Below are 27,602 nucleotides of genomic sequence, written 5' to 3' on the forward strand. Positions count from 1 at the left end.
GGCTTCTATTGACAATTTCAAACCATTTTAGTGGATATGTGGTGGTGCTAGGGCCCTATCCCTGCATTTGTTGTATGCTCTTCAGTCTTTCATTCAGATGATTTGATTTTTTTATAACACTTGAAAAGTAAGAGAGCATGTAAATGGGGTTTAAGATTGGGAAAAAAATTCAAACGACACACGTGTGTGTGTGCAGGGGTGTGCTTGTGTGTGTGGATACGAGCCGCTCCTTGACTCTACTGCAGCTTTCCGCAGAGAGATTTATGGTCCGTGCGAGCAGATGAAAGAAATGCAAAGCATGTCTACAGTTGATGATATCATCTATCTTGGATGAGATCTGTGTGAGATAAAGCAGTTCTATTTAAGAGGATGCAGAGAGATTGGAGCACGACAACACCACATTTAGGACAGTGGGCTCCGATAATTGCTCCCTGCGTGTATAAGTATTGCAATGGAGCTTTTTTAAATTCATTTGTCATTGGTCTTAATTATTCTTTCAAGACATTTTGGACAAGTGTTTGCCTCCAACTTTATTGTAACGCTACAGCCCTTGTCTTTTTCAGTATGACTGTGCCCCAGTGTATATAGCAATTATCCTATTAAAATTCAATTATTTATTTTTTTTTCTGTTTCTGGCCTGCTTAAAAAGATCAAACGATAACTCTTAAACAACCTTTACCCACCATCTGTGCATGAAGCAACTTGTCTCCGTCCACCAATCCGACAAAGTGTGTTATAGTTTTATGCTGACTGTTCAGCAGCAGACTGGGAAGTTCTCCTGAGAATCATAAACACAGCCCGGAAAATAATTGGCCTTCCCCAGCCCCCTCGCTGAATGACGCCTCTCACTTCACCTCACGCCGCCTCTGCAGATCTAGCAGTATTGTGAAGGATGCAGCTCACTCCAGATCAGCTGCTCTGAATCCAGTGGTGGTCAGCATGACCTAAAATCGAATATTTGTGCAATGAGATTGTATTCAATTTTCCCAATAATTTGTTTCTTCTTTTTACAGCACTTCTTTTGGATGTTGGATTTTTTTATTTAGTTTTTTTTAGTCCAATCTAATTTCAGTTTCTGTGTATTGCCACCTCAATTTAATCTGCAGAGAATCTTCAGAATCAGTAGTGCTAGCCCATGTAACTAAAAATATATTAGTAACGGGACAGTTTATTTAACCAGATTTCAAAATTGACTCTGAAAATAATATCACTATTTTTCTGTCCACTGCATTGGTTGGTTACAGCTTACTACTTGTCTTGTCACTTTTTAACTCCAAAGATTTTTGTTATTTGCAGATGCTATGTATGACTATTTAGTCCCCTCTGTGTGTCCTCTCCCAACAGGTCATTCTTTACGGCGTCAATCCGGTCAGTCATGATGTCTGTACAAACTCCTCCCCTCTCTCGCTCTGGCTCCTCACCCTCCAATGTGGGTCTGGCCAACCGCAGCGGCCCTTCCGCCACACCTCCCACCTCGCTCAGCCTGCGCTCCTCTTACAACCAACTGCTCGGACGTGATGTCATCAAGGAGTCCGCTGGCTTGGAAGGCGGAGGTTCAGCCACCCTGCCCAAGAGCCGCCAGAGACATACAATGACCAGCGTGCGCAGCGTGATGGGCATAAGTGAGAACTTGTCATCAAAGAATCAAACTGCTAGCAGGGGGAGGGGCCTTCCCACTAAGTCCTCATCCAGTTCTGCCCTTTACTCCTCTTCCTCCTCATCATCGCTTTTCAATACAACCAACCCTAAACTGGCCAAGAATGGAGCCAACATGCAGAGACGTGCTGAGAGTCAGCAGATGGACCTGAGCAGAGCAAATACAGAGGGCAAAATCCACAATGTTCCCACGGATAACATCAACTCAAACTGGCCCGAGTTTGAGAAAGACAACTCCCAGTTGCCCCCGTTCCGAAGACGGACAAAAAGCTTCTTGGAGTACCACGACAAGGACTGGGATCTGAGCTGGGGAAACAAGGAAAACAAGGAAGAGACAAAGCACCTGTCTTCGGTGGAGAAAGAGCAGGCCAGCCCGGTCAAGGAGAGGGAGAGTCAAAAGGAAGAGAAACCCAGCAACAAAGACTTCTGCCAGGAAGACAAGGAAGAGGCGGTGCCAGTGGTGGAAGAAGAAGAGGAGGAAGAGGAAGACGAAGCACCATCTGTAAGGCAGCCTCTCTTACCGGTAGTGTTGGAAGCCCCACTTTGCTCTTCCTCTTCTTCATCCACTAATAGCCCAGAGTGGACACCGGAAAACCACCTAGCTACATCCCACATCAAAGAGGAGCACTGCATCCAGGTTCAGGGAAGTCCGAGAAGTCCTGCAAAGCCCCTTCGGAGCGCCCAACCCCGTGTGATCAAGGTGGAGCTGCACCCCAACAATGAAAACCAGTTCCTGCAACAGTACCCACCATCCTCCCCTAAGCAGCCATGGTCCAATGAAAGGAACACCCCTACAAGGAGCCGGACACCCCCTGCCATGCCCGATCAACAACCAGAGCTCGGGCTCCCCAAAGTGAGTCTAAGAATGGCGCTGACTCCAGAGACTCCATCGGAGGATGAAGACTCCAGCTGGACCACTCTGTCTCAGGAGTCACCCTCTCCTCAAAGTCCAAAGGACTCAGGTTCGCTAACATTGTGTTTGTCTTTTGAACAAGGATTTTCCAAAATTCTCCTCCACGGTCTGCATACAGAAAAGACAAAGACACACCTTATTCAACTTTATTAAAAAAACAAAACAAAACAAAAAAACAACTGCTGTTCACAGGTTATCTTAAATTTGATCAGGATAAATACTTCAACAAGGATTTTTTTATATTCAATTGACTAGTCCATCTTCTTACTGCACATGTGCAGACTTGATTAAGAATAACAAAACATGTTAGTGCGTTAGAAAAATGAAATTGGGTCATATTTAATTGATGATAAACATTAATACGTTCTGTGGGAGGCATCCTTTTCATGACCTCACATTCTTTTTCTTTTTTTTTTTTAATAGTGTTATGGCCAGTTTCAATGTTGTTTTTAATATATAGGCCTAGGGCATTATTTATAAACCCCTGCTTAAGCACATCTTAGCCTTTAATTGTCGCTTGATTGCAATCCCCCTTCACTCGCACTCTGCTCCTCCTTCCCGCGCTCTCATGCAAATTGATCATTCTGGAAATGGACCAAAAGCCCCACCTAAAGCTTCCCGCAGTATGGCTTGAAGTGCCATTGTGCCACCTTATGTCGCATAGAATGATGAGCATGTACTAAAGGGTAGGAGATTGCAGATGTAAGTGTGGCATAGGATGCAAATGTAAATGGAAAAATGATGCAAAAGCAGAAGAAATAGAAAATAAGGAAAAGGTAGAAAATCTGGAACAGAAGGAACAGAGGCCATTGCCTAAGGGGCACTGCTTTAGGGATGAGGAAAGTGTTGCTATGGCAACAGAAGCTTTAATGATCCCCGTCCTCCTTCCTGGGCGGACACACACATAGAAACACACACAGGATCAATTTATGACATGCATCCAATCTATATACTGTATGCTTGTATCGCTCCATTAGCAGATGTTTGGGGCGAAGGGGACCTGCCCCCAGGCTGGCGGGAGATCTCAGACTCGTCGGAGGTGTATTTCTGGCACGTCCCCACCGGCACCACGCAGTACCACCGACCTGTTGCCTCCAGTGAGATAGAGAACAAACCACAACAGGAGACGCACGACTCGCTACAGCCACCCAATGAGGTGAGACGACTCTCACGTGTAGATACAGAGATGTCTTGAAACACACTCGAAACATGTGTATCGGCAAATCATATTTCACTTTTGAAATGAGTGGAAATGCCATTGATTAGAGTTGTCCCCAGCCGGTCATGTGATCAGAAATCGGGGTAGATCACTTGATTTTAAGCTGATCGGTGTCGGCTAAAAAAAGATCAGATTTTTTTTTTAAATGTTCTTAATATCAGAAGTCAAGAATAAAATACTGTTTGTTTAACTTGATTTTAACCACTGCTGACTTATAGCCATATAAAAATTTAGCATTTTCATCACAAACTTTACACTCTGGTCAATAATCAGAAAGCTGCAGAAACACTTGCGGGAAGTGAAAATAAAATTTGAATGAGTGATTTTCCTTCTTTCTAGTAGTTTCTGCTCCTTAATCAAGTAGTGCAGCACGTGTGTAACCACCCAAAATGGCTGTGGTAGAAAAAAAAAAATACATCCCTGCTCTGATTTGTGTGCAAGTGACTGTTAGTGTCTGTTTTATTTTTAATCGACCTCTTGGTCATTGCATAGTGATGAAGTCACTGCGTCAAGTACTTGACAAATCTTCTAGTAATGAGCTACAAGCAATAAGTGGCATTTATACTCCAGGATTTTGATGCGGTATCTTTGCAAGCTATTCATGATGGCGGTCTGTGCCCCTCTCTCCTCCTGCCTGCCACAGCGCCCCAGCAGTCTGATCTCAGACAGTTCGGTGGAGCCCGTCCCCTCCCCTTCTGGCTCCTCCCCAACCTCTCTCACCTCCACCCCCTCCAATGATGTCATCCCTTCTGCACAGAATCTCAACAGCACCACCTGCACTGTCAATGTAAGCCATTCACCCCCTCACCACCTTTTCTTCCACCTTGTATCTTATTTTGTGTCTAAATTTAACCAAATCTCACACTGCATACTGTTTGAACCAAGTATATGTGCACATTTTATAAAATAGAATATGATCATAGAAAAGTCAAGTTGTAGCGTAACGCCATATCTTTAATAAAATACATGATCAAACCATGTATTGATTAACATGCAGGCTGGTACAGGGGAAAAAAAAGTTTCCTTGCCTACCTCAAGTCTGCCCAAGTGCATATTGAAGAAACACTGGTGTAATTTGGAGGGCTCATTTTTAATACGAGTGGGTGACAAATCCAATCTGGAATCAATATAAAGTCATTCAAGTATGAATCCATTATTAATTCACTCCCCCATGCCACTTCTTTTCATCTGTGTCCAGGATCTAAAGGACTATCCAATCTATCCTGACCCCAGTCTGAAGGCATTTGAAGGGGCCACCCTTCGCTATGCTTCCCTCAAACTCAAGTAAATCCCACTGATTAATCTTTATCACAGTGTGCGATGTTCTCTTACCAGTTGTGTAAAATAATCTCTTATTTTATTATCCAATCAGTGATTCTCAGTTCAGTGTTGGATTTGAAAGTTCAATATTTGCGTTCAATCTTTAAGAACAGTTTCATAAACATTTATTTAGGTACTCGTTTTATTTATTTGAGGTGCAATATTTAAGCGTTGTGGTAATTTTTTAATTTCATTTTTTTAATTACTGTGACCTACAATAATGCTTAATGTGATAGATGATGGAATAAAACTGTCGCGTTTTTGTTTAACACTGAAGTTTTCTACTGCTTATACTTCTAATTCAGGTCATGATGGTGATATTTTTTTAGGTGACATTTAGCTTAAAAGGCTAAAAGAACCACAGCATTAAGGCTTTCATGTCTCATATTTCTGTAGCCATGCGGCCCCGCTGGAAACCGTGGACCTCAACAATACCTTCCCACATCCGGAAGCAATGGTAGGACAAAATATAATGTCTGGAATATTCCATTTTAAATTCAGTGGATATCGTTTCACAATTGCATTTTGTAGCTCTACAAAGAATGAAAGAAGGTGACTTTAAATGTACATGGTCTTGGCAGGAGGTGTCAACAGGAGCGCTGTTTTATTTTATTTATTTTTTTTAATTTGCATTACAACCTCAAAAATGTATTTACAAAAATTTGTTCTATGGAGCCCCACTTGATATTCTGATTAATATTCCGTTTGTGGAATATGAGTTAAGCAGTAAATTGCACCCATTTTTGGACATCTCAGGAGGCGGCCATATTGCCACTTGCTGTCGATTGAAAATGACATCACAATTGCTTGGTGTGGTGAGCCGTGATTGGCCGTTACCTGAGCCGTGAATGTTTAGACTAGCGAAGGCGAATAGAAGATTTTATCGTGAATGATTTTTGGGGTTGGCCCCCTTTAAGCCAACCTTCAAGCTCATATGGCACTCCTATCAATTCATCTGCAATGTTCCTTTGATCTCTTGATTCTCTGTTCAACTTTATACAGTCCAACTATTTACGAGCATGCTTGGACCAGAAGGTTGTGGATCCAAATCTGACTCTAGTCAAATACAATCTAATGTATATGAAATAAATTATAGGAATTATGACAATTATAAGGCATTTCAAAAACAATTACATCACATGAATGTCATGACTGAAAGCGATGGTGAAAACTGGGCAGTAAAAGAAGAGAACAAAGCCAAAAATAATTCATGAAGTGTGTGTTTGTCTTAGTCATTTCCAGTACGGTCCCTGGGCTGGGTGGAGATGGCGGAACAGGACTTGTGTGAGGGAAGGAGCAGCGTGGCCGTCCATCACTGCATAAGACAACTGTCTTACTGCAGGAGGGACATCCGAGACTCAGCCGGAGTCTGGGGAGAGGTCAGTTACTTTGGGGAATAACATCATTGTATTGTATGAGCGCTACGAGTGGGAAGTCAAGAAGAACAAATACTTTGTTAATGTACTTCATAAGATATTTCAGGTGGCCATACTTGACATAAGTATTTTTTTTTTTACTTTTACTCCCTATATTTTGAAACAGGAAACAGTACTTGCTTCTTCTTACTTTGTCTAAATGGACTCATATTTTTTTTTTCAGCATCTGTGGATGGCAACCTTACATAAAAAAAGCCTTCATTTATAAATTTAAATTGTGAAAATCAGAGTTTACCATAGCCTGAAAACCACCAGTATGGGAACGCTATGGAAAAATATTTTCCTGTACAGGATAAGCAGTTTTGAAGATGATGTATAAAAGCCTGAGTCAACACAAGCTAGTTGTTTATTCTTCTTCTCACTATTGGCTCTATGAAAATTTGTAGAAGTGGAACTATTTTTTGTGGAGGCTTTTTTTTTTTTTAACTTTTAATCATTGTGCTAAATGATAAATTCGGGCAATAATTGATGATAAAAAAAAAAACATTTTTTGTTTCATACATATATTTAATTTCTGTTCTTTTTATTTTTAGATGGATTGATTGATAGATATATATTTAATAGTATATTATCTTTGAGTACATTTGCCACCTCTGATGAGAATTCGTTCAACGAGAACAACACCACAAATATTAATATGGAAAGCTGATGTTGTTTGTGCTCTCAAAGGGTAAAGGGATGTTGCTGGTGCTTCAAGACCGCATGTTGACTTTGGTTGACCCAGATGATCAAAGCCTCCTTCACTCTCAGCCAATCAGCAGCATCCGTGTGTGGGGAGTCGGACGTGACCATGACAGGTATTTGAAATGCCTTCAAATATCCTGCAAAGCTTTTTTGGAGTGCATGCTTGGCTATTGGATAGCTGCTAGCATGACTTGATGAGATAGGAGCAAATGAAAGCAAACACTAGAAATGTGCACACCTTGCAGGAAATGGAAAACTCATTACATTTATAAGGAGCTTTATTGCTTCATTTTCTGTGCACACTCAACTGCATTCACAACATCATGATTACCATCCTTGTTCCATGTTCCAATTCCACACGAAAGTGACCATTAATCCTCTGGTCTCAAACTGTGTGATGTGAGGCTGACATGATGGATTCCCATTAACTACTGAAGCAATGAAAAGTACACATGCACATACCGGTGATAAGTTTAACATTATACTGAGAGCTAGCAAGAATTTTGTTTATTCCATGTTTCTAAATAAGGTCACCAAAATATTCAGTAATTTAGGGATAGGGATGGAGTAATTGACGACTACCCAAAGAGCTTTGTAATTGCCGATAGATGTCACAAGATGGCGCCAAAGCATTCTTTTTTCCATAACACAAGGCTGGTTAAATGCAGCTCCTCCTCTCAATTCAATATTGTACCTTGGTCACGCGATAATTCAAGATACCACCAAAGCAATGTTTTTATGTTGGACGTAGCGTTGGCATGATTAAAAAAAAAGAAAGAAATTGTGATTTTTTTTCCAGCAAATAAGAGAGTTCTCCCCAAAAAATAATTAAATAGAGAAATCTACAAATGCTGAACTGCAAATATTTATGGCTATAGATTGTCAAACAGAATTCTTTTATAGTTTGCTCATCTGTTCCAATGAATGTATCCCAAGCTTTCTAATAATTCCAGAACATGTTGATTGATGTAAGCTTTCCCTTACGTTGCAAAGGAGGGAGAGCAAGGGGCAGCTACTGTGGGTCGCTCGATGTCGAAATGTCCAATCGAAGCAGTAATGAGTACACACACCCATCTATATACTTTTGAAACGTGTTCAGCGTTGCAGCACCTGCTCCCAAGGAACATTGAGGCCGTTTAGAAAGTAATACCTCCTACCTCTCTCTCTCTCACCCCCTCAAAATTCGGTTAAATTTGGTTTTGATCCAATACCAAGTAAGTCCCGTACTGACAATATGATACAGATATTTTTTAACATTTGCATTGGATGCATCATGACATGACCAAATTCAAATATTCTTAATGTCGATACCAACATTGATATATCCATGCACTGATATCCATTGATTGGTATGAGTGTTAAAAGCTTGATACCCAGATTTCTCACTCCTCTATGCAGAGCTGTAATTTTAAAATAAGTATTATCACAAGCATTGCAGCTCTGTATCAATACCAAGATCATATCAATGTTAACAATATTTGCATCGATTCCCCCACCACTGTTCTCTACCACCACCAAACAACGATATATTATGAATACCTCTAAAACTGAGCATTAATGCAATTATAATTGCAGATTGAACGATACAGATGGCTCTTATCTTGCAGGAAAATGTTGAGGTTCACTTCCAAGTGGCTTTGTCATTTTGTGTTGAGGACGAGAGTGGGCTCTGAGTTACCCGCATGTGTACTCTACTGCGAAAAAAGTTTTTGGAAATGAACTAGCATCAGTGTACTTGTCCGTACTCTGTGTTCTTCTCGTGTTTCTGTTTGTCTTGTTTCCTTAGTTTCTTTATCTTCCACCTGTCTGTTTTTTGTTCTTTTCTTTCACTGTACTGTGCAACAACCTCCTCGCTGTGTTTGCGTGCTTCTCTCTTGTGGATTCAGAGACAGCGAGAGTCCATCTTCCCTCGCATGTCTCAGAGGATGGAGAAACTTTCACTGTCTCTCTGCAGTAATGGATAAAATGTGTAGCCAGAGGAAGAAGGCAGACCTTGTTCTGCGCTCCACTTTATCGCAACCTCTTTTCACTTTTACTCACCCAGCTTACACTTTGGTCATCCTCCTTCCCTCCAGCTTGTTGAAATTTGCAGCAACCAGCATTCATTTAAAGCAGGGTTAATCAGAGAATTGAGCTTTTTGTGTGCATTATCATAAGATTGTCACTAGAGGGCAGTAGAGTCAAAGCATGTCCTTCAATTTAGTTTACGGACTATTTGAAGAGATGCTTGTTTTCAAGATGTTTGGTTTGCTTTGAAGCAACATTGCAAAGTGTGTCCTTGACTATTTTCTCATTTTCTCCTGTGAAAATATAGTTGGGCTAATGGCTTCAGAGGTTTCTGTTTGAGAAAGTTAATGTTTTGATGAGCAGGCATGGTGACTTGATGTCTGCTTAAGTGTCCAAATTTGTGGCTTTTTAGCTGAGAGGTGTCTAGCCTGATGTTTTTTTTTTTTTTTTTTTTTTTTTTTACACTTAAGTAGCTGGTCTGACTGACTCACCATGACATCATATGTTCTTCTAATTGGAAAAAGGCTAAGCATTTTCAATAACACCCCAATAGACAAATCATTAGTTGGCATTTGATCAAGGCAGTTAGATTGAGAAAAAAAAAGGATTCTTCTCTACCGACACAGATTGAAATATATGAAATGTCAGTTGAAAAAAAGTAAACTGCTTGGACGTCGGCTGTAATTTCCATTTCAATTGATTCAAAATTAGACTTGGCGGAAAGTCGGACTTTGTTAACATAATCATTGAGGTTCTGGCTAAGTAATTCAGGAGAGAGCAATAAATGAAATGTCTTAACCTTGGGGCTGCAGTCAAAACGCTAGCACACTACAATAATTTGTAAATGAGGCTAGTCTACCATTAAATGGTTCTTTTGCTGAAAGATGCTCTTTGATAGATGGTCAATTTCCTCGTTATGTCATTAATGAGGCTATGATCGCATGGTAGATCAAATGGAAAGTGTGCACAAACTTCAAGGTTTGGTTTGCAATTATTTCTCACCTAAGTGCTGCTATCTGTAGAACATTTTACAACATCCATTCTATTTTCCTCATCCATGCATTCAGCTTGTTTATTGTCGACATTTTATTTCTGTTTCTTGTCTTGGTTTTCAGTTTATGGCATCTGACATTTCTGCAATCCTTGATGGCTTGCTTGTGTGTAATGTGGTTGTCTTTGTGGCGTGCGCAAAATTTACAGAGCAGAATTTAAGTTGAATTTCCCGTTGAGGGTTTATAATCACAAAAACAAGCAATTGGATGCTGCGGCATATAGCTGATTATTACTTCTGGTGATGTACTATTGACATTTGCATTGATTGTTTGATTGATCGTGGCTTTAAGATTTGTTTGTTGAATGTGTATTTTGGGTCACTTTCATTTCGCTTTAACAAAGTGGCCTTTAGGATATTTTTATATTATATATATAATATTTTGCAAAATGTCAAAACTGGTCAGATTTGACCCAAACACTATATAAGGTATGATTGCATTTGTTTTATGTATTTAGTTTTTTTTTTAGAAATGGTTCTGAACATGCCTCTCTTGCTGCCATCTGAGGACCAACATCCTGAACATGTCACTTTCTTGGTCCAGCTCGATTCAAAATGAATGAGCCCCCCATCTATTTTAAGTTGGGCGGGGCAGAGGGGTGCGCGTGGGGGTTGTTGCTCCCTCGATGAAGTCATGTAGCTATATCTGGAGCACTCAGCAAGTCTGAGTATTTGCATGCTCCTGGTTGCATGTGCACACTTTTTTGCGTGTGTGCACATGCGCTAAATTTGATGAAGTCATTTGTCTAAATCTGGAGCACTCTTTTGTGTTTCTGTCTTTGTTGAATGAGTCTTTTTCCACGTACTTTCTCCATCCCTTATTTTGGGCTCGGTCTTCCCACTCTTTGTCTCCTGCCCTCATTCTGCCTCCCTATCGTGTCATTGGCTGTTCAGCTCAGCGTTTTCCTCCCGCTGCTTCTCCCGCCTTTGTGCAAGCCTTCCCATTTTCAACACTTTCTGTAGGACAGGCTTTTGCCTGAGAGATCCAATCGTGGAGAAGGTGCTGACGCTTAGCTGGGAGATGCCTCCCTCCTCACGTAGAGTGACTCTTGAGACGGAGGTGTAATCGTAGTTTTGGCAAGAGGAGGTCGGAAGAGTGAGAGAAGACGAAAGCAGCCCTTGAGGATTAAAAAAAAAAAAGGAGAGGAGGCGAGACAGGGAAAGCATCACCGCTGAGCTACAAGCAACCCGGGAGCTGTATCGCAATGTCACAGAGGCAAAAGAGTTAACGAGGCGAGGCACTAGTTTGTGACATGGCCAGCATGTCTGCCTGTGTGAGTATCTTACCTTTCTTTTATTGTTGATCGCTCTAGTCCGTTTTATTCGTCATCTTCTCTGCCTGCTTCTCTTTGCTACGGTTTGGACTTCACACACAGCTGGGTTGCACACTTCCCGACTATCAGTCAGGTGTGAGGATGCAGGATGCTACAGCTGCTGAGCAGATGTTTGAGGGGGTTAAGATAAAATGCAAAGAAGAGAGAGGGATGAAGTAAGCAAAAGAGGGATTGGAGGGCGGAGGCAGAAAATGGGATTAACGTGTGGATGTGCTGCGGGGTTGCTCAAAGTGCATATTGCCAGAAATGTAATATTTTACGACTTTCTTTTCAACATCCTTCGGCTGTTGCAAATGTGTCTTAAATATGAAGTCCATTTCAAGCTGGTTTGTGCATGATAAATGCTGTGTTGAATGTGCATGTTTTTTTTCTGACAAGCAAGTGAGGTGGTAAGACAGAAGGGGGGGGGAAAGTGAAGGACAAAAAAAGAGTTAAGATTTATGACAGAAGGGCAGGCGAGGATGGGGGGCATTGGTGGGAGCAGTCATCTGAAAAGAACTCATTCACTTTCCCAATGTCTTATTTGAGGTCTGGTTTGACATTCTCATTGAGTTATTCATTCAATAATGAGCAATGTAGAACTGTGCTGTGTTGTACTGAGAGGTGTTTCTAAAACCAGTAGTGCCTAAAAGTGGCCTGACTTACACATTTTTTGACATACGAGCCATCATTTGGTCATTTTTTTGTTGTTGTTGTTTTAACCTGTGAGCAAAAATTTGAGATATGAGTCTGCAGGTGGCAGTGAACTCAACTGACTTTACAGCAAGCATCAGTTTGGCAGATACTGAACAACTCTTCGATAAAGATATTTTAACACAAACAATGCAGCAACACACATGGACAGACGATATAACAATTCTTTATACATGACAAATATCACTTCATTTTACTGAGTCACTTATAGAAGTTGTGAGAGTCTTATTCATTAATCAACATGAAGTTTTATTTAATGTATGCATAATGTATACAGCGCAATATAAATAATGGCTATTTTCCTTGTCAAAAAACCCTAATTACAAATAATTACTTTCTTTTTTTTAAAGGGAAGCTGGAAGGGATTACTAATAGCATTTTCATTCATTTCAAGACGATCATTTCAAGAATTTTTGAGGTTGAAGGAATTGAAGTCATTTTGTAAGGCACCACTGAATTACAAAAACTTCTCGATAAAGACATTGTGCAGTACTACACACCTCCAAACTACAGCCAAATAATTGACATTGTTTTGTGAAATTTCAGCGCTCAATGTTTGTAAAGACAGAATATTTGATACAGACTGCAAACACTTTTCATTGATAGTCATCATTGGCTGGCCATTCCGTCCAAAGCTGACCTTTGGTGCAAAGAATAAAAAAAAGAAAACAAACAGCCCTTGAACACCATTAATATTTTACCACTCAAGACACTAGCTATCATCTCAGTTTATGTCAATGCAGTGGGTTTGCATATTTGAGCTCTTGGCAGCGTGTCTTCCCAGTTGGCGCCCATCTTATTTGCTGATGTCACAGCCCCTTTAACCTTAATTCATATGCAAGACCCATCTGACGGCCCACTGGGACACAACCCCGATCGTCCAGACACATTGGATAAACGCCACGGTGATTGATGGTCTCCCCCAGCCCCTCCTCACCCTCTCACGTACCAACCCCTCTCATCACTCCAACATCCTTCCATCCTTCCACAATCTATCATAGCCACTTGTCCACACGCTGCTTTCTCGTTGGGGCACTCAGCCGCCGACAAAGCCTCGTTCCTTGAAGGGTCATCATGGCCGCAGATACTCCCATGATGAAACCAAGACATCTCCTCCACCTTCTGTATCACTGTTGCCTCTTCATCGCTCACATTAGCATGGTTTTGCTCCCCCGGTTGTAATCTGTGTCTTCCTGAGAGATTACTCTTTGTGCTCCCCCTACAGGTCTTCTCTCTTGCTCCTCCAGCCAATAAATCTTTAGCCAATAAAATTATTGCTCCTCCGGCCAGTGGAGGGCAGCAATGAGAGTTGATGCTGGTCTCACAACACAGGAGTGTAAACTCCAGGAAGTTTGTCTGGGGTCTCACATTTTGGCGATGTTTAGACTGGTCCTGGTGGCCACAGCAGCCCCGTTATGCGGCATGTCTTTTTTTCTGTGTTGAAGTCTTCTAACGGTCTGTCCGTCATGGGGCTCGTGACAGTCCGCTTTTGGAAATTGAGAATATAACATGAAATTGCTCTCTTTTTAAAAATTGAGACATGTTTTTATCTGTCAGAAACATACAAAGCTAAGGAAAAAAGTCAAGTCTTGTGTTTGGAATGAAACCTATTCTACTGTCTGATAGTTGAAATTTGATGTACACAATATATGTGGTAAAGAGATGAAATTGCTCATTTCAAGATTAGACAAAAACCCATTGCCTTGTGATGTTTAATTTCATTTGCATTAACACAGCTAAAATGTTTCGCAAAAAGAAGTGAGATGGACACAAGGGGCCTCCATTGACCCTGGGGAAGGGAACAAAAATTGTTGGTACACTTTTCAGTGCTGTGTGCCATTGTGTCCTGTTTGCTGCCATTTCAGCCAATTCGACATTCCATTAAATATACTTTATTTAGTACTGCTTCAAAGCCATGCATTTTTGTGATTAAATAGTATTCAGCTGGTTAAAAAAGCCTAAAAATGTGATGTTAAAATGGTTCACAGCAAAATGTAAAATTGTATATTATTTAGAGTACACACTTTGGTTTAAGCAAGAGGGAATGTGGATAACATAACTGCGGTGTTCAATTTAATTAATTTGTGACCACGCTCATTAACTCAAAACATTCAAATAATGTTTCCCCATTGAAATGAATTCAAATACCATTAAATGAAGCTCCTCAACCAACTTAAAATGGTTTCCTTGTCACCAAGATGCAACTATTATTTATTGGCATGCTTTTTGTTGAAAAAAATCAAATCAGTTCAATAAACAATGTCAATGGAGGTTAAAAGGTAGATATATATCAGATAGAATATTTACTTCTGTCAGCGTTCGAGGGATCCACCTTAAAGAAGCTGGTGGTGCACGATAAGATAAAGCGCAAACTAGCGTATGAATGCATGAATCCTGCATTACTGCACATGCAGTTAATTAGGACACTGTGTAATTCTAACTGCACTGTGGAATCACTTTTGCTCAAATCCCTGCTCTCTCCCACACTCTCTTTATCTCTTTCCATTACAAGCTAACTCACACACAAACACTCACGCACACATGAATAGCGGCGGTTTACTAAGGTGACATTTCACTGAAGTTCCGCGTGTGCATACACACGCACACAAACGTCGATCCCGCACATGCTTTTCGAATCACTCTGATGTAAAACGATCAAGCGCAAAGGGAACAGCAGGACATTATCTTACTCGCTCTTTCACGCCCACCCACAACCTCTCTCTTCTCCCGCTCATGCCCTGCCTCTCCATCTCCCCTTTGGGCTGATGCTGTAAAATATGCAACGGAAGATGACGAGTGTTGACATGTGGGTGTCGTGTGCCTCCCAGCTTGTTACCTCCTCCCTTCTATACACACATACAACCTTTTTTTTTTCTTTTTTCGCCTTCCTTGCCCTGCCAAATGACTGGAATCAGATCACAATCTTTCTTTTCTATCTATGAATTCTGAATTCGACAAATAATTCGATCTCTTCCGAAAACCCAAATAAGTTGAGATGTTGCTGAATGTAGAAATACCACAAACTGCTATTATAATTTAATCATATCGTGTTAAGGGATTGTGTAGCAACAACTCTGACTCTTGATCTAACCATAAACTGGTTACACATTCGTCAATAAATTGGGTGATTTATTTATTTTTTTGCTTCATACAGAGTCTAAAACGCACACACACGCGCACGCACACACACAAATCTCTCACTTTCACCAAAACAACTCTTGCTAATGCCAAAATTATTACAATCCACACTCGCCAAAATTCTGTCACACTAAAAAAGCTCTTACATGAACTCAAAAATGTCTCACTCACATCCAAAAATAACTCGCACAGCCAGAAAAAAAACTCTTTCACACACCATAAAACTGCTCACTCACCTTAAAAAGACTCAGCACAAAATAAAAAGCACAAATCCTTTCACGCTCACCCAGAAACTCAATAAAATCTCACATATGCACCAAAAATCCCTCTTGCTCACACCCAAAAAAACCACAACAACTCACAAACACCAACAAAACCGCTCGCAACTAGGAAAATAAACACCTTCTCGCACACACCAAAAAACCTCACTCAATTTTAAAAAACAAAAAAACAGACCAAAAAACTCTCCAACTCACCAAGAAACCTCTCACCCGCCAATAAAAACACAGAAGTCCAAAAAATTTTGAAGTGCCGTATAAGCAAAAACACCAAAATCCTGTCTCCGTGTGAGAGGCTTTTTTGCAAATGTGAGATGGTTTGATGTGCGTGTGAGAAAATGATTTTTGGCTGGCACCGCACCACATAGTGAAGACTGCACAACAATTTTATTTTTATAAATTTTTTTACTGCTTATCTTATACACAAGACATTTGACATTAAGCAGGACATTGGTGAATAATTCAGCACGTTGTAGATGTGTATAATAAAAATGATAATAATAATTATCCTAAGTAACTTTGATTTATATAGTGTGTTTCAAGGGACCCTTATGGACACTTAAGGGTATGCTCTCCTCCCTCGTCACGAGCATTCTTGAATTGCTTCAAGTGCCACTTTGGAGCATCAATGGATGGGAGAGCTCCTTGCTGCAAATCTTACATTTTGAAATAAGATCTAAAAGAGCTACTTTTAGATTAGCACGTCCCAAAAGTGCGAAACAGAAATTTGATAAAGTGATGTCTACTGTATTTTTAATTTGCTTTTGGTTTCTTTTCTTGCGCGCTTTCTGTGTGTCTTCTCTGCTACTTGTCATCATTTCTGTCATCCATTTAATGCAAAGCACCCTTGGTTGCCTGTGGCGATGAAAAATATGAAATGATTTGCATTGACATTCAGAGGTGGGTGTATTTTTGTAAGCTCCAAGTATTACCAGAGTGTGTTAGGCAAATTCAAATACTTTATGCTTAAGCGCTACTGAAAGTGCTGTAAAGTCCAATTTTCTCGATAAATAAAGTGTTCACTTTGCGTCTCATCTTTGCAGGTTTATCACCACCAATTCATTAGAATTTTTATCACCTTGTTTTATATTCCATTTGAGTGAACCGCGATTACTGGCACTTTTGTTATGAGCATTTATCGGCACTCGGGTTGCATTTAGTTCAATTCTGTCTTCACAGTTGTATAGTCATGTTTTTTTTTTTTTTTATTATTATTGTTTATCTTTTTATTAGGCATATTATAATGTGTGACAAGCCTTTTCGGATAATGGCGCAACAGCAGAGGACAAATTAATTGGGTCTTTATAAAGGAGAAAAGTAACCAAAAAGTCCCTTCAAATCTAGCAGATGAGAGTGTTTCCTTCCCCTGACACCTTCGCAATTGGCATAAAACATTCGGGTAAGCGTTTTGCAACGTTGTTTGATCACTGGAGTTTGTATGAAGCATTCACACATTGTCGCGCTGCTTTGTGCGTTTCCGTGCGTTGCACACAGCTGGTTGGGTGAGGACATCGGTCTCCACTGAGCCATTCTGGATGCCGCATCACCGGAGAAGGCCAAGCAGAGCAGGCTAGGGAGCAGTTATGTGTGTGTTGTTTTCACTGCTCTTGCACGGATCTTTTATCGGAGCGGTTCGGGGATTTTTTTATGTCGTTTTCTCACCTGAAAATGCAAAACGTAGAAATGTTAAGCCTGTTGTGATTGGCGTAATTCTCTTGCTACACGACCACATGGGGCTCGTTCAGTCTTTATCATGCTTGCCTTGGGGACATGAGAATCACCAATTTAAGACACGCTGTGTAGGAAAACGATTGCTAGATAGAGGCAAGTTTGCTTTCTGCCAATGTACTTCACAGCAAGGTACGGAACGTAAACTGTGTGATGTGTAAAATACGTATGTAAAGATACTTTATGTCTTTTCACAAATCATCTCTAATTGCAAATATGTTTTTATAAAAAATAGTTACGAAAAAAGTGCAAAAAAAACTTTTTGTTGATTTTTTTTTTCCTCCCACATATTACCTTTTGCCTTTCCAAGATGTCGTCTTGTCTTTCATAATGTTGCGCTCCACAAAGTGTCATTTTCTCATACAATAGGACTCAAAATTGGCACATTTTATTACACCGAGTAATAAGTTCAATTGGATCTTGTGATTGCACGCTATAATCATATATCCCCATTCTTGTTTTTGTGTATTGTGTGTGTGATCACATTTTATCTGTGTCTTGTGTGTTTGGTTGAACCATTTCGATGTTGTGCTAACGTCTTCGGCAGGTCACTCCTGGAAATGAGGTTTTATATCTCAATACTTTTATTTTAACGGGTTAAATCAAGAATATTGATTGAATAATTGATAGGGCCTCACCTTTCAGCACTGGTTCCTGACTGCCAACCATTAGGGCTTCCATTCATTGACTCCAGATCAGATTATTCTATCACTTAGTGACGAATCATTGTATTGATATGCCCTGTGCTCCTGCGGCCTCATAAGCAAAATCTTCCAACATTAGCTGAGAACACAACTCCCACCGCAAACCTCCTCAGTAGCGCCATGTGGCATTTAAACCATTTAACTGTATATTATACCGGGAAATAATACACAGTCACTGACCACAACATTAAGCACACCTTCATGATTTAATGCGTTGCAGTGTGAGAGCTCGAAAGAGTGTCCAATTGCACTGTATTGCCTTGAGTTTCAATCGATTAAAAAAAATATAATTGAAGCTGCAAAATCCTGGGAATTTTTGAAGACTTTCCATGAATTTACGGGGAAGAGGAAAATTTATGGTCATTGGGAATGGTCATGTTTATTCTCCTTGTGTCTTTTTGTTATTGATCCATGACTGACCGTGTCCATTAAAGTTGAACAGTATGGTCTTTGTTTGGGTAGATTCCAACTCTTTATTGGGTCTCATTAGTTTGGACATGTGGCCTGTGTGTGCAAGCTTCATCATTTAAAGAGCTGTGCTGGGCTTCATAAAGCCAGCTCCCGAGGGAGCTGATGTCAAAACTTGTTTTTGTCACGGGCTTTTTGTCATTTAAAAATGGCTGCCCTCAGTGGACCAGTTATAATGTATAATATTCAGCGATATAACAATAAGCCAAAACTCATTGTTTGCTATGTATTTGTTTATAAATGTATTTTATTTTGTGCTGCACTGCTCTTCACATTGCAGTGATGCCATTTCAAATGAATTAATAAGTAGGACATTCTGTCAAAAGCACACAATGTTTGATAGCCAGAAGCTGAGTTGCACTGTATTTGTTTATGGACTAGGCATGGGGCTCGAGCGCTTGGAAGTCCCTCTAATTTTCCATTCTGTGTAAAAACACTAACCCAATCCATATTACAGTATATAATTTGATTGTTATATAATTTTTGGGTGATGAATAAAAAAATTTTTGAGCTGAAGTTAACATTTTTAAAGTATGACTTCAGTCCACTTTGTACTGCTTTGTAAGAAAAAAATCTGTTTTGTACTAAATATATATTATTAATTCTATTGAAATTTTATGCTCTGAACTTTGTGGGGCCAATTACAGCCTGGAAAGGCACCAGCACAGCCGCGACCCTGTGAGGAAATGCGGTTCACAAATTGAATGGCTGCATGGATCTTTGTTGGAAGCAGTTGGAGGAAAGACTTCCTCTGTTCCGTCATGGTTGTGCTCTTGTCTGCAAAACAATGTCTAAAAACGTCTTTCCTCATACATTTGTTCTGGATCAATGGATATAAATTCTTACTGATACACTCCAACATCTTGTAGAAAGTCTTTGAAGAAAAGTGGTAGCTGATACGGCTCCGAAGGCATGGCAGTCATTTTTAACATCCTGTGGATACAATACTTTTGTCCACATGCAGTCGTACCTTGACTTAAGAATTCCTGGTTGATCATTTCCTTTGTGTTGAGAGTCAACGTTAGAATTATGAGAAAATAACAAGCTAAAGCACCACTGTATTGTATTGATCAAGCCGTTTTGTCCGAGACAGGCTTCTTTTTTTTTTTTTTTTGAATGAAAATGAGTGCTGAGACGTGACAACTGAAAGGAACAAATATACTGAGAGTTTCTCTGATTTGTATCCGTCACTGTTAACAGAGAACAATAAACATGAGACTGAAGAATGTTTGCATGTCATCAAACATATGTCGATTTTTGATTGAATGTATTAACATTGCTCCTTTCCCTGTTTTCTTGTTTCCCCTTCACTTTTTCCTCATTTACTACCCTATTTTCATTCTTACCACACTCATTGTTACGATTGCTCCTCTTTTAAAACCAAAAAAACTCTCTCATCATCATCTTCCACTGCTTCCCGGGAACCAGAGAAAGGTAATTACAACTTGTTATGTCATACTCAAATGTAATTGTGCTTCTCGTACGTTTACGTAATTGTTATAGAAATGTTTTATTTGTCAATTATTGTTCAAAAGCACAAAATTTCATTGGACATGACATGTTTCATTCAAACGTAACACATTTTACAAGAACTTATCATTGCAACATGACAATATATTAAAAAAATAAATCCCATAATACAAAACAAAATAATTATAGCTATGATTAAATAGTGTGTGTTAAATAAAGAATTCCAATACGATTGTTAATTTCCCTAGAAAGTCGAAAATCTTTCACAGTTTCACCTGCACTACACATGAACAACACACGAATTATGTAAAAAAAAAAATAAAAAAAATTGTGTGATGATGTGGTGTCATGCGTAAAGTATCAGATCATTTTTAAGTACATAAATGCACCGATATTCCTTCCTTGAGGTGCTGAAATGATTGCTCATGCCACAGCAATGAGTGTAGCAACAACGATTGGAAGTCTAACTACGAACAGCACGCCAATTTGGCCGCCAGCTATGTCCTATCCAGAAATGAAGGCTTTTTGTGTCTTTGCGGGTTTTCCCTCCCATGAGACGCGAGAGTGAAGACATAAACCAACCATTTGTAGTGGGAGAGGAAAGTTGGCTCATTTGCCTCACGGGCACGCTTCCCAAACGTTCCCAAACCGGGCCCAGCGGATGCATCCACACCTCACACTTTCTCCTTTGGCCAGAAGCGAGGAACGTTATCGACCCTGCATGTATGAGCACAATTAAGCAACATCATAACCTGGATAATGGACTCATAAACACAAAGCTTTTTGTGATGAAGACTGGCTGTGACTGCTCCATATTTTCCATTTGTGCGGATGATTAAGTGGGGAACATATCGGGTGACTTTTGAGCGACTACTCTATAATGTAATAAAAGTGGAGTCAAAGTTGATTAATCAGTTAGTCACTATTTATTTTTTTTTGCACAGTAGAGTGGCCCGAAAAACCTTTTTCCGAATTGTGATGAGTGTTATGAATCAAGTGTCATGATGCTTGTACGTGTCATGATCTGACTAAAGTTGATGTTATCACATAGTTGTCATGCGCGTATTATTGGATGATATTCTGGTGATAAAGATGGCGTTTCACACTTCGTTCCTCACCGCCACTCCCGTGGTCCGTGGTAGGAATATTTAAAGCCTGGAATAGCCAAAACTAGTCGGTCTCGTCTCTATTTTCATTTACCACCGTTTTATTTTCATACTATTGGACCAGTTGTCTTCTTGGTGTCATGGTCTGTCTTTGTTGATTTTTTTTAAATTTTATTTAGATCCCTTGTGTTACCCAATCAGCTGCCTCCAAACCTCAGTGTCTTGTCCACATCTTCCTAGTTGTCTTGTCAGTTTGTTTGTATTTAGTTTCCTGTTTCCTTTCAGTCCTTGTTTGTGTTCAGTTTCTTTGGTCCTTGTTGTTTTGGGCTTTAGTATTTTTTTACTATCCTAGTGCTGTCTTTGTCTTTTTGTTACCTACATTAAATCACTCCTTAACTCCACTTCTGTTTCACTTTCCTGCTTTTGGGTCCTCCGACACATCCAGACCGACATTTTTGTTGCTCCACAGAGCATATTTGCCCAGCAATAGCAGCAGACGGGCCAGTTGAAAGTCCTTTTAAATTGGCCAATTGGATGAGATAAAAAAGATCAATAAAAAGACATCATTTGTGATTCGTTGATTTCAAGAGTTAAACGTCGATACGGAGCAGTGACGTCGCCTTGTGGACTAATTAGTTGAACCTCTGCATTCAGTTGACTTCACTGCCTGGCCTTACTTTCCAATTAACCGTATTTTAGTCTTGGATGGGAAACAAGCCATATTTCATGGCAGGCATCCTCCTTTTTTTTCTTGTTTTGCCGGTTCTCTCACTCATTAGTGAGGAGAATGTGTCACTTTTCTCCTGTGTATGTGTGTGTTTGGGTGGATTTATTGTACCCCCATGCCCCAAAATATAAATATTGTCATCCCCACCTACATCATTCCTTTGTGAATCTCCAAACTTTATTCTCGCTTTTCTTCATTTGCATCATGACTAAATATACCATCGAATCGAGGATTCGAGCCTTGCTGAGAATCTTGAAAATCAGCAAATTATTGACGCCACCCCAAAAAGGTGCCAATATATGCCACCAAAGACTGCTTTGGCCTGTCAAAATAGAAGCTCCTGCCCTCGCCTCATTGTTCTTCACTACCAAAATACAATTAGACAGAGCTTTGGAACCATCTTGTGGCAGCATGGTTTGTTTCACAAAAACACTGATTAGGAGAACCGGGTTCCAAAAAAGATCCACAAATTAAATACTGTAGGTGAATTCACAAGTAGCGCATCGGTGATGAAAGACTATACATTTGTTCGCACTTTTCCTCCTTCCACCCCTTAAATATATGGAGTTTTATAAAAATAGCACATTTGCCTTTGAGGAATTACAACCGCCGTAGGGTATCTCCAGAATGTCTCCATCACTAGGGACTCGAGAAACAGAGCATTTGTTTTTGTTGCTGAAGGCATAAAAAGCATTTCCGGTGAAGATATTTGAGGCCTTAGATGAGACTTTTAGCTGCAAAGGAGCTTTCTTCTGTACAGTAGCATTTTTTTTTCAATGCTTATTGTGAATAAGGTTCTCTCTCAAATGCGTTGCTTTCAGTTTCTATGTTAAATGCGAAGTCAATACCCCAAAGAATCCTGAATATAAATATGTTCTATGCAGGCCACCGATTCAAAGATTAATTTTGCGTTTGTTGCATATGAGTTAAGCAGTAAAATCCACCCGTTTTTGTACATCTCAGTGGGCGGCCATTTTGCCACTTGCTGTTGACTGAAAATGGCATCAAAGTTGCTCAGGGCTCGGAAAAAGACCAATCATGGCTCAGCTTCAGAAAACAGTTTGATTATCTTAGGTTTGTTTGTTTTTTTAATTATCAAACTCATGATGCAAACTGCAGTAATCATACCTCGTGATTCATTTGCTTGGCTTTTACGAAGTTGTTACAGCTGGTATGTACAAGGAGGCAATAGAAGAGTGGGGGAGGTCTTGATAGAAGCTGATGGGATAAATAGATTTAAGATGGGGATTTTAACAGTGCCAAGAATAGATATTGGGATGGAAGATGTAGGCTGAGCAATTTGCAAAGACGCAACGGGTGAAGAAAATGTGGAATATAAATTGGCCATTAATCCAAATATTGGCACAAAGCTAAACGCCCTCGAGGTGAAGCGTTTCATCTCAATATGCATTAATGTCCCAAAGCAGCTCGACAAAAAGTAATACCTGCAGGCTAGAGGGAGAGGCAACAGTCACCATACTGCTATTCAAATGAGATGGAAGATATAGTAAAGGGATCCAAAAATGCCAAGAGGTTTTTTTTCTTGAAAAAAATACATAAATAAAAAATAGCAAATCTCTACTTCAGAGCTGCATTGGAGTCTGTGTTTATTCTTTCCCTTCTCTTTATGCGGTCTTTGTACTAATGTTAACTTCAGTCTTGACATTAACGTCTCACTGTAAAGAAGATAAATGGCACCGTATGCAGGCTAATAAATGAGTTTCGGACATTAAAGGACCTTTAACAACATAAAGATAAAGACCTTTAACAACATCCTCTTTTCCCTGGAAATATTCAATCTTCAAAAAATAAAAAAGTTACATGAAATAATCTCTCAATTAATTGTTGAAAATGTACATCATGTTACAGGGACTCAATTGTTGTTGTTTTTTTATTTTTTTATTTTTATTAATACAATTGTTGAGTACAGCTCCTTTATATTTATTGTCTCAGTACAATTTATTTGCATTTGAAGTTTCAAACTGTTTATTTTTAAATGTTTGTTTTGCTGTAATTTTAATAATCTTTTATGGGAAATATGTTTTTATTGAATTATGATTCAAGTAACTTCCATTCATTGGGAAAAATGGCTCCAGTCCGCAGACATTATCACAAATCCAATGCACTTTGTCAATGTTCATCAAGCTTAATATTTTTAAAATGCAGTAAAGAACTTTAGTATTTTGCTACATTTCATGTGCAGCACATTTTTAAGTACAGTTGTATTCAACATTTTTTCACAATTAATTTGCATTTAATGATGTCAGTCACTGCTCAATCATGGCCATCCATCAACAAGGATGCCCTTTATCAAGGTCATCAATGTACTTTATTGCACAAATGTCCCGTATGTGGCCATTGTTCATTTTTACATGACAGCACCGATGATGTCACGGCTAAGCAATATGAAAACATATGCAAATGGACTTGTTTCGTGTGTCTTCAGGGACTTTGCCTACGTGGCAAGGGACAAGAACACACGGGTGCTCAAGTGTCACGTGTTCCGATGTGATACGCCGGCCGCAGCCATCGCCACAAGTCTTCACGAAATCTGCTCCAAGGTGGGTGCCGTTACCTGTTCAACTTGGCGGCTGTTGTGGTCACCATTGTGAGAAATCATGACATCAGAACATAAATATCACAAATTACTAACGGCATATAATCATAACGTTATGGAAGGCAATTTGATCAAATGGGATGTTACAAAAGTGTGTATCAAACTGGTAGCCCTTCTCAGAAATTCAGTAGCCAAGAAGTTGCTCTTCTCTATTTTATTTTGTTGTGGTTACTGGGAAAACATTTTCCTTCAACCCTTTCACTATTTCACAAGCGTGTTTGGCGGGACAGAAATATCAATAGACTGGCGGTGTCAGACTGGCGGTTCAGTACCGTCGGAATTTGCCTTCAATTTGAAAAATATACATATTTGTCTTTTTTTGTTGTTTAGGGGTGGAGGAGTTTTTATTTTTATTATTTATTTAGTATTTAGTATGAGCAATTTTTTTAAACATTGCGTGGATTTTCTATTCAATTTTTAACAACATACCCCAGTTGTAACAGCAACATGTCAGCATAAGAATGCGTCAGTACAGTGTTTTTGATGTGTGTGGAAAATAGTGCAGGTATAAGTAGTACAGGTATAATTAAAAAGAAAATGGTTTCTAACTTTTTTGTATGACTTTTTGACTTTTTGTGTTCACACTGCGTTCTTCAGTGTGGGAGACAAAGTCAGTTACAGTTACTGCAGTGCTATGTGATGTGTGTGCGTATTTTCAGATGAGACGCAGACCGACCACACACACACACACACACACTTTGATTAATGACACCTGTAATTGATAGAGCATGTCTTGCATACAAAGTGAGCGCAGTGATGATGTGCAAAGAGCACACTCCTTGATGCACTTTTAAAGAGTGTTATCACTGCAGCAGAGGGGCAGCCGAGTGGAAGGAGGAAAAACAGATTGCATCTTTTCACACAGTTCAATTCAGGCTTCAACGAGTATTCAGTGAGTGATGGAATATGATGCCGCCATTATTACTTAATGAATTAGATGACTATTATAGGCTAAGTAATTACATTGAGCTTCTTCAGCCATAATAAATACACTCATCAATTCATTGGTTATGTGATTGCATCTTCCAAATGAAAACCCAGAAATGATGTGTAATTATGAAAAATAATCTTTATACAAGGAAGTACAGAATTACCTTTTTTTTTGTCTTGAATTGTGAGCAAACGTTTTTTTTTTACCTATCCAATCCCTCACAAGCAAAAGTTTGGCAAATAGTGAACATTTGTTCAAAAAAGTGCTTGTTTCAATGAATTGATTTTCCCCTTCCAATTGAAGTTCGGTAGAAAAGTAAACAAACCAGAAAGAATTTTAACCAAGCAAAACATAACTTTTTCTAATGAAAGTCTAGCAGCTTATTGTTAATGCAAAATACATACAATTAGCACTGATTTGAAATTAGCAATGATGTTGTGGTAGTTTTAACCCTTTAAGCGATCGTATTTCTACAGTTCACTGAGCAGTTGTGACTGTCTTCTTCGTTTATGAAGGCATGCAAGTATTATACTGCCCCCTGATGGTCATTGTGTACACACCAGAAGGAGCCCCAATATGAACACGAGAAATTCTGATGCCACAAAGAGTTTAATTCTTTCCATTCCATTTTATTTTTATTACTGTATTTTCAAGTATCCTAATGTTTGGTGCTACTTTTCTTTCTTTGAGTGCAATGGCCAAAGTTGATTTGAGATATGAGTTAGTAACCAATATGGACACAGACTGAATTAAACTTGTCAGCCAAGGCAGCACTGTACACTTATTTTCTTCAATCATTTTAGAACCAATAATACATAATTTGTGGATCCACTACTTTAAGAGTACTGAATGAACATACACAAAAAGTCTCATTTGTCTCTCTACCCCTGTTTCTTCTGCCTCTCAAGGAGTGTTAGTCCTGCGTTTTGTTTTGCTCCTCGCACCTATAATTCTGTTTTTCCCCCTCTGTTGTCTAGATTATGGCTGAAAGGAAAAGTGCCAAGGCTGCCGCTGGCAGCTCCTCCCAGACTGGCTCTGATGTGCCCCTACAAGGTACACAACACACACACTCATGCACACGCTTGTATTCTTTTGTAGTGTCCCCATGGGAAAAGATGATTTGTCGGCTGTATGCTGGGTTTCCCGCTATGGATTCTTTTCACACATTATTGCATTCTTCCACACCCTAAAGTCCAACTGTGACTGTATATGATTTTATAAACATATATATATATACATACATACACACCCCCACCCACCCCCACACACACGTACACACACATATAGTATATATATATATATATATATATATATATATTATTTATTATATATATATATATATTATTTATTATATATATATATATATATATTATATATATAAAATATATATTATATATATATATATAAAATTGTATTTGGGTTTTTTTTCATTTATTTTTTTTAATAGCAACCTTATGGCTTCCTCTCAGTCCTAATTACACAGGCTGAAAGAAAACCATCATCTGAAGTCAACCTTGAATTTAAGATGTGCTCTATTGATAGGAACTACAGCATCTCAAATAAGGCAAGAGCTGTATATCGACTTTCTACTTGCAGGGGCAGTCAAGCTCATTCGAAAGCAATTAGTACTTGTTTGAGGTGCTCCCCATCCCAACTCTGTGATCAAAACATGCAGCATCCATCGCATCTTTTGAACTTTCTTGTTAATTTAACTCAGTAACTTTTTGGTGTCCAATAAGAGGTTGACTTCACACACACAGGTCCAGGACTTTTATCAAAGGCTTACTTGTTGTTTTGAACCTATTTTTATTGAGGAAATAGTTTATATTAGTCTTACTCAAAGAGGTATTTTGGCTAATTAACAAAATCATTGATGGTGTTGTGGTTCATCCGCCTGACTTGTACAACCAGTGTGGGTTCAGTTCCCCCTCCGTGATGGTGTAAGTGCGAATGGTTGTCTGTCTCTATACGAGCCTTATGATTGATTGGTGACCTTTCTTTCGTGCAATGTCTTTTGTCCAATGTCAGCTGGGATGGGCTCCAGCTCCCCCTGACCCTGAACTGAATAAGTGCTATAGAAAATGGATGGATGGATGGTTTTCCATTCATGTTCTTGTACAGT

General features: G+C 39.4%; 1 protein-coding gene across 2 annotated transcripts in view; it reads left to right on the forward strand.

The window, feature by feature from the left end:
• LOC148338152 (amyloid beta precursor protein binding family B member 2-like) overlaps window positions 1-27,602 on the forward strand; it is a 36,121-nt gene that overhangs the window by 4,887 nt on the left and 3,632 nt on the right. The window contains exons 2-10 of one of the 2 annotated variants that reach the window (XM_088292982.1): window positions 1,345-2,618; window positions 3,547-3,725; window positions 4,432-4,575; window positions 4,987-5,072; window positions 5,505-5,565; window positions 6,341-6,487; window positions 7,214-7,341; window positions 24,379-24,493; window positions 26,458-26,533. In XM_088292982.1, the coding sequence (XP_088149108.1) occupies window positions 1,376-2,618; window positions 3,547-3,725; window positions 4,432-4,575; window positions 4,987-5,072; window positions 5,505-5,565; window positions 6,341-6,487; window positions 7,214-7,341; window positions 24,379-24,493; window positions 26,458-26,533 (2,179 nt within the window). In that variant the 5' untranslated portion in view covers window positions 1,345-1,375. The remainder of the gene's footprint in view (window positions 1-1,344; window positions 2,619-3,546; window positions 3,726-4,431; window positions 4,576-4,986; window positions 5,073-5,504; window positions 5,566-6,340; window positions 6,488-7,213; window positions 7,342-24,378; window positions 24,494-26,457; window positions 26,534-27,602) is intronic. The other variant, XM_088292983.1, reaches the window with a different exon arrangement.

This window comes from Idiotropiscis lumnitzeri, chromosome 4, assembly GCF_059441095.1.
Source record: "Idiotropiscis lumnitzeri isolate Australia: NSW breed Sydney's pygmy pipehorse chromosome 4, RoL_Ilum_1.0, whole genome shotgun sequence".
NCBI lineage: Eukaryota > Metazoa > Chordata > Actinopteri > Syngnathiformes > Syngnathidae > Idiotropiscis > Idiotropiscis lumnitzeri.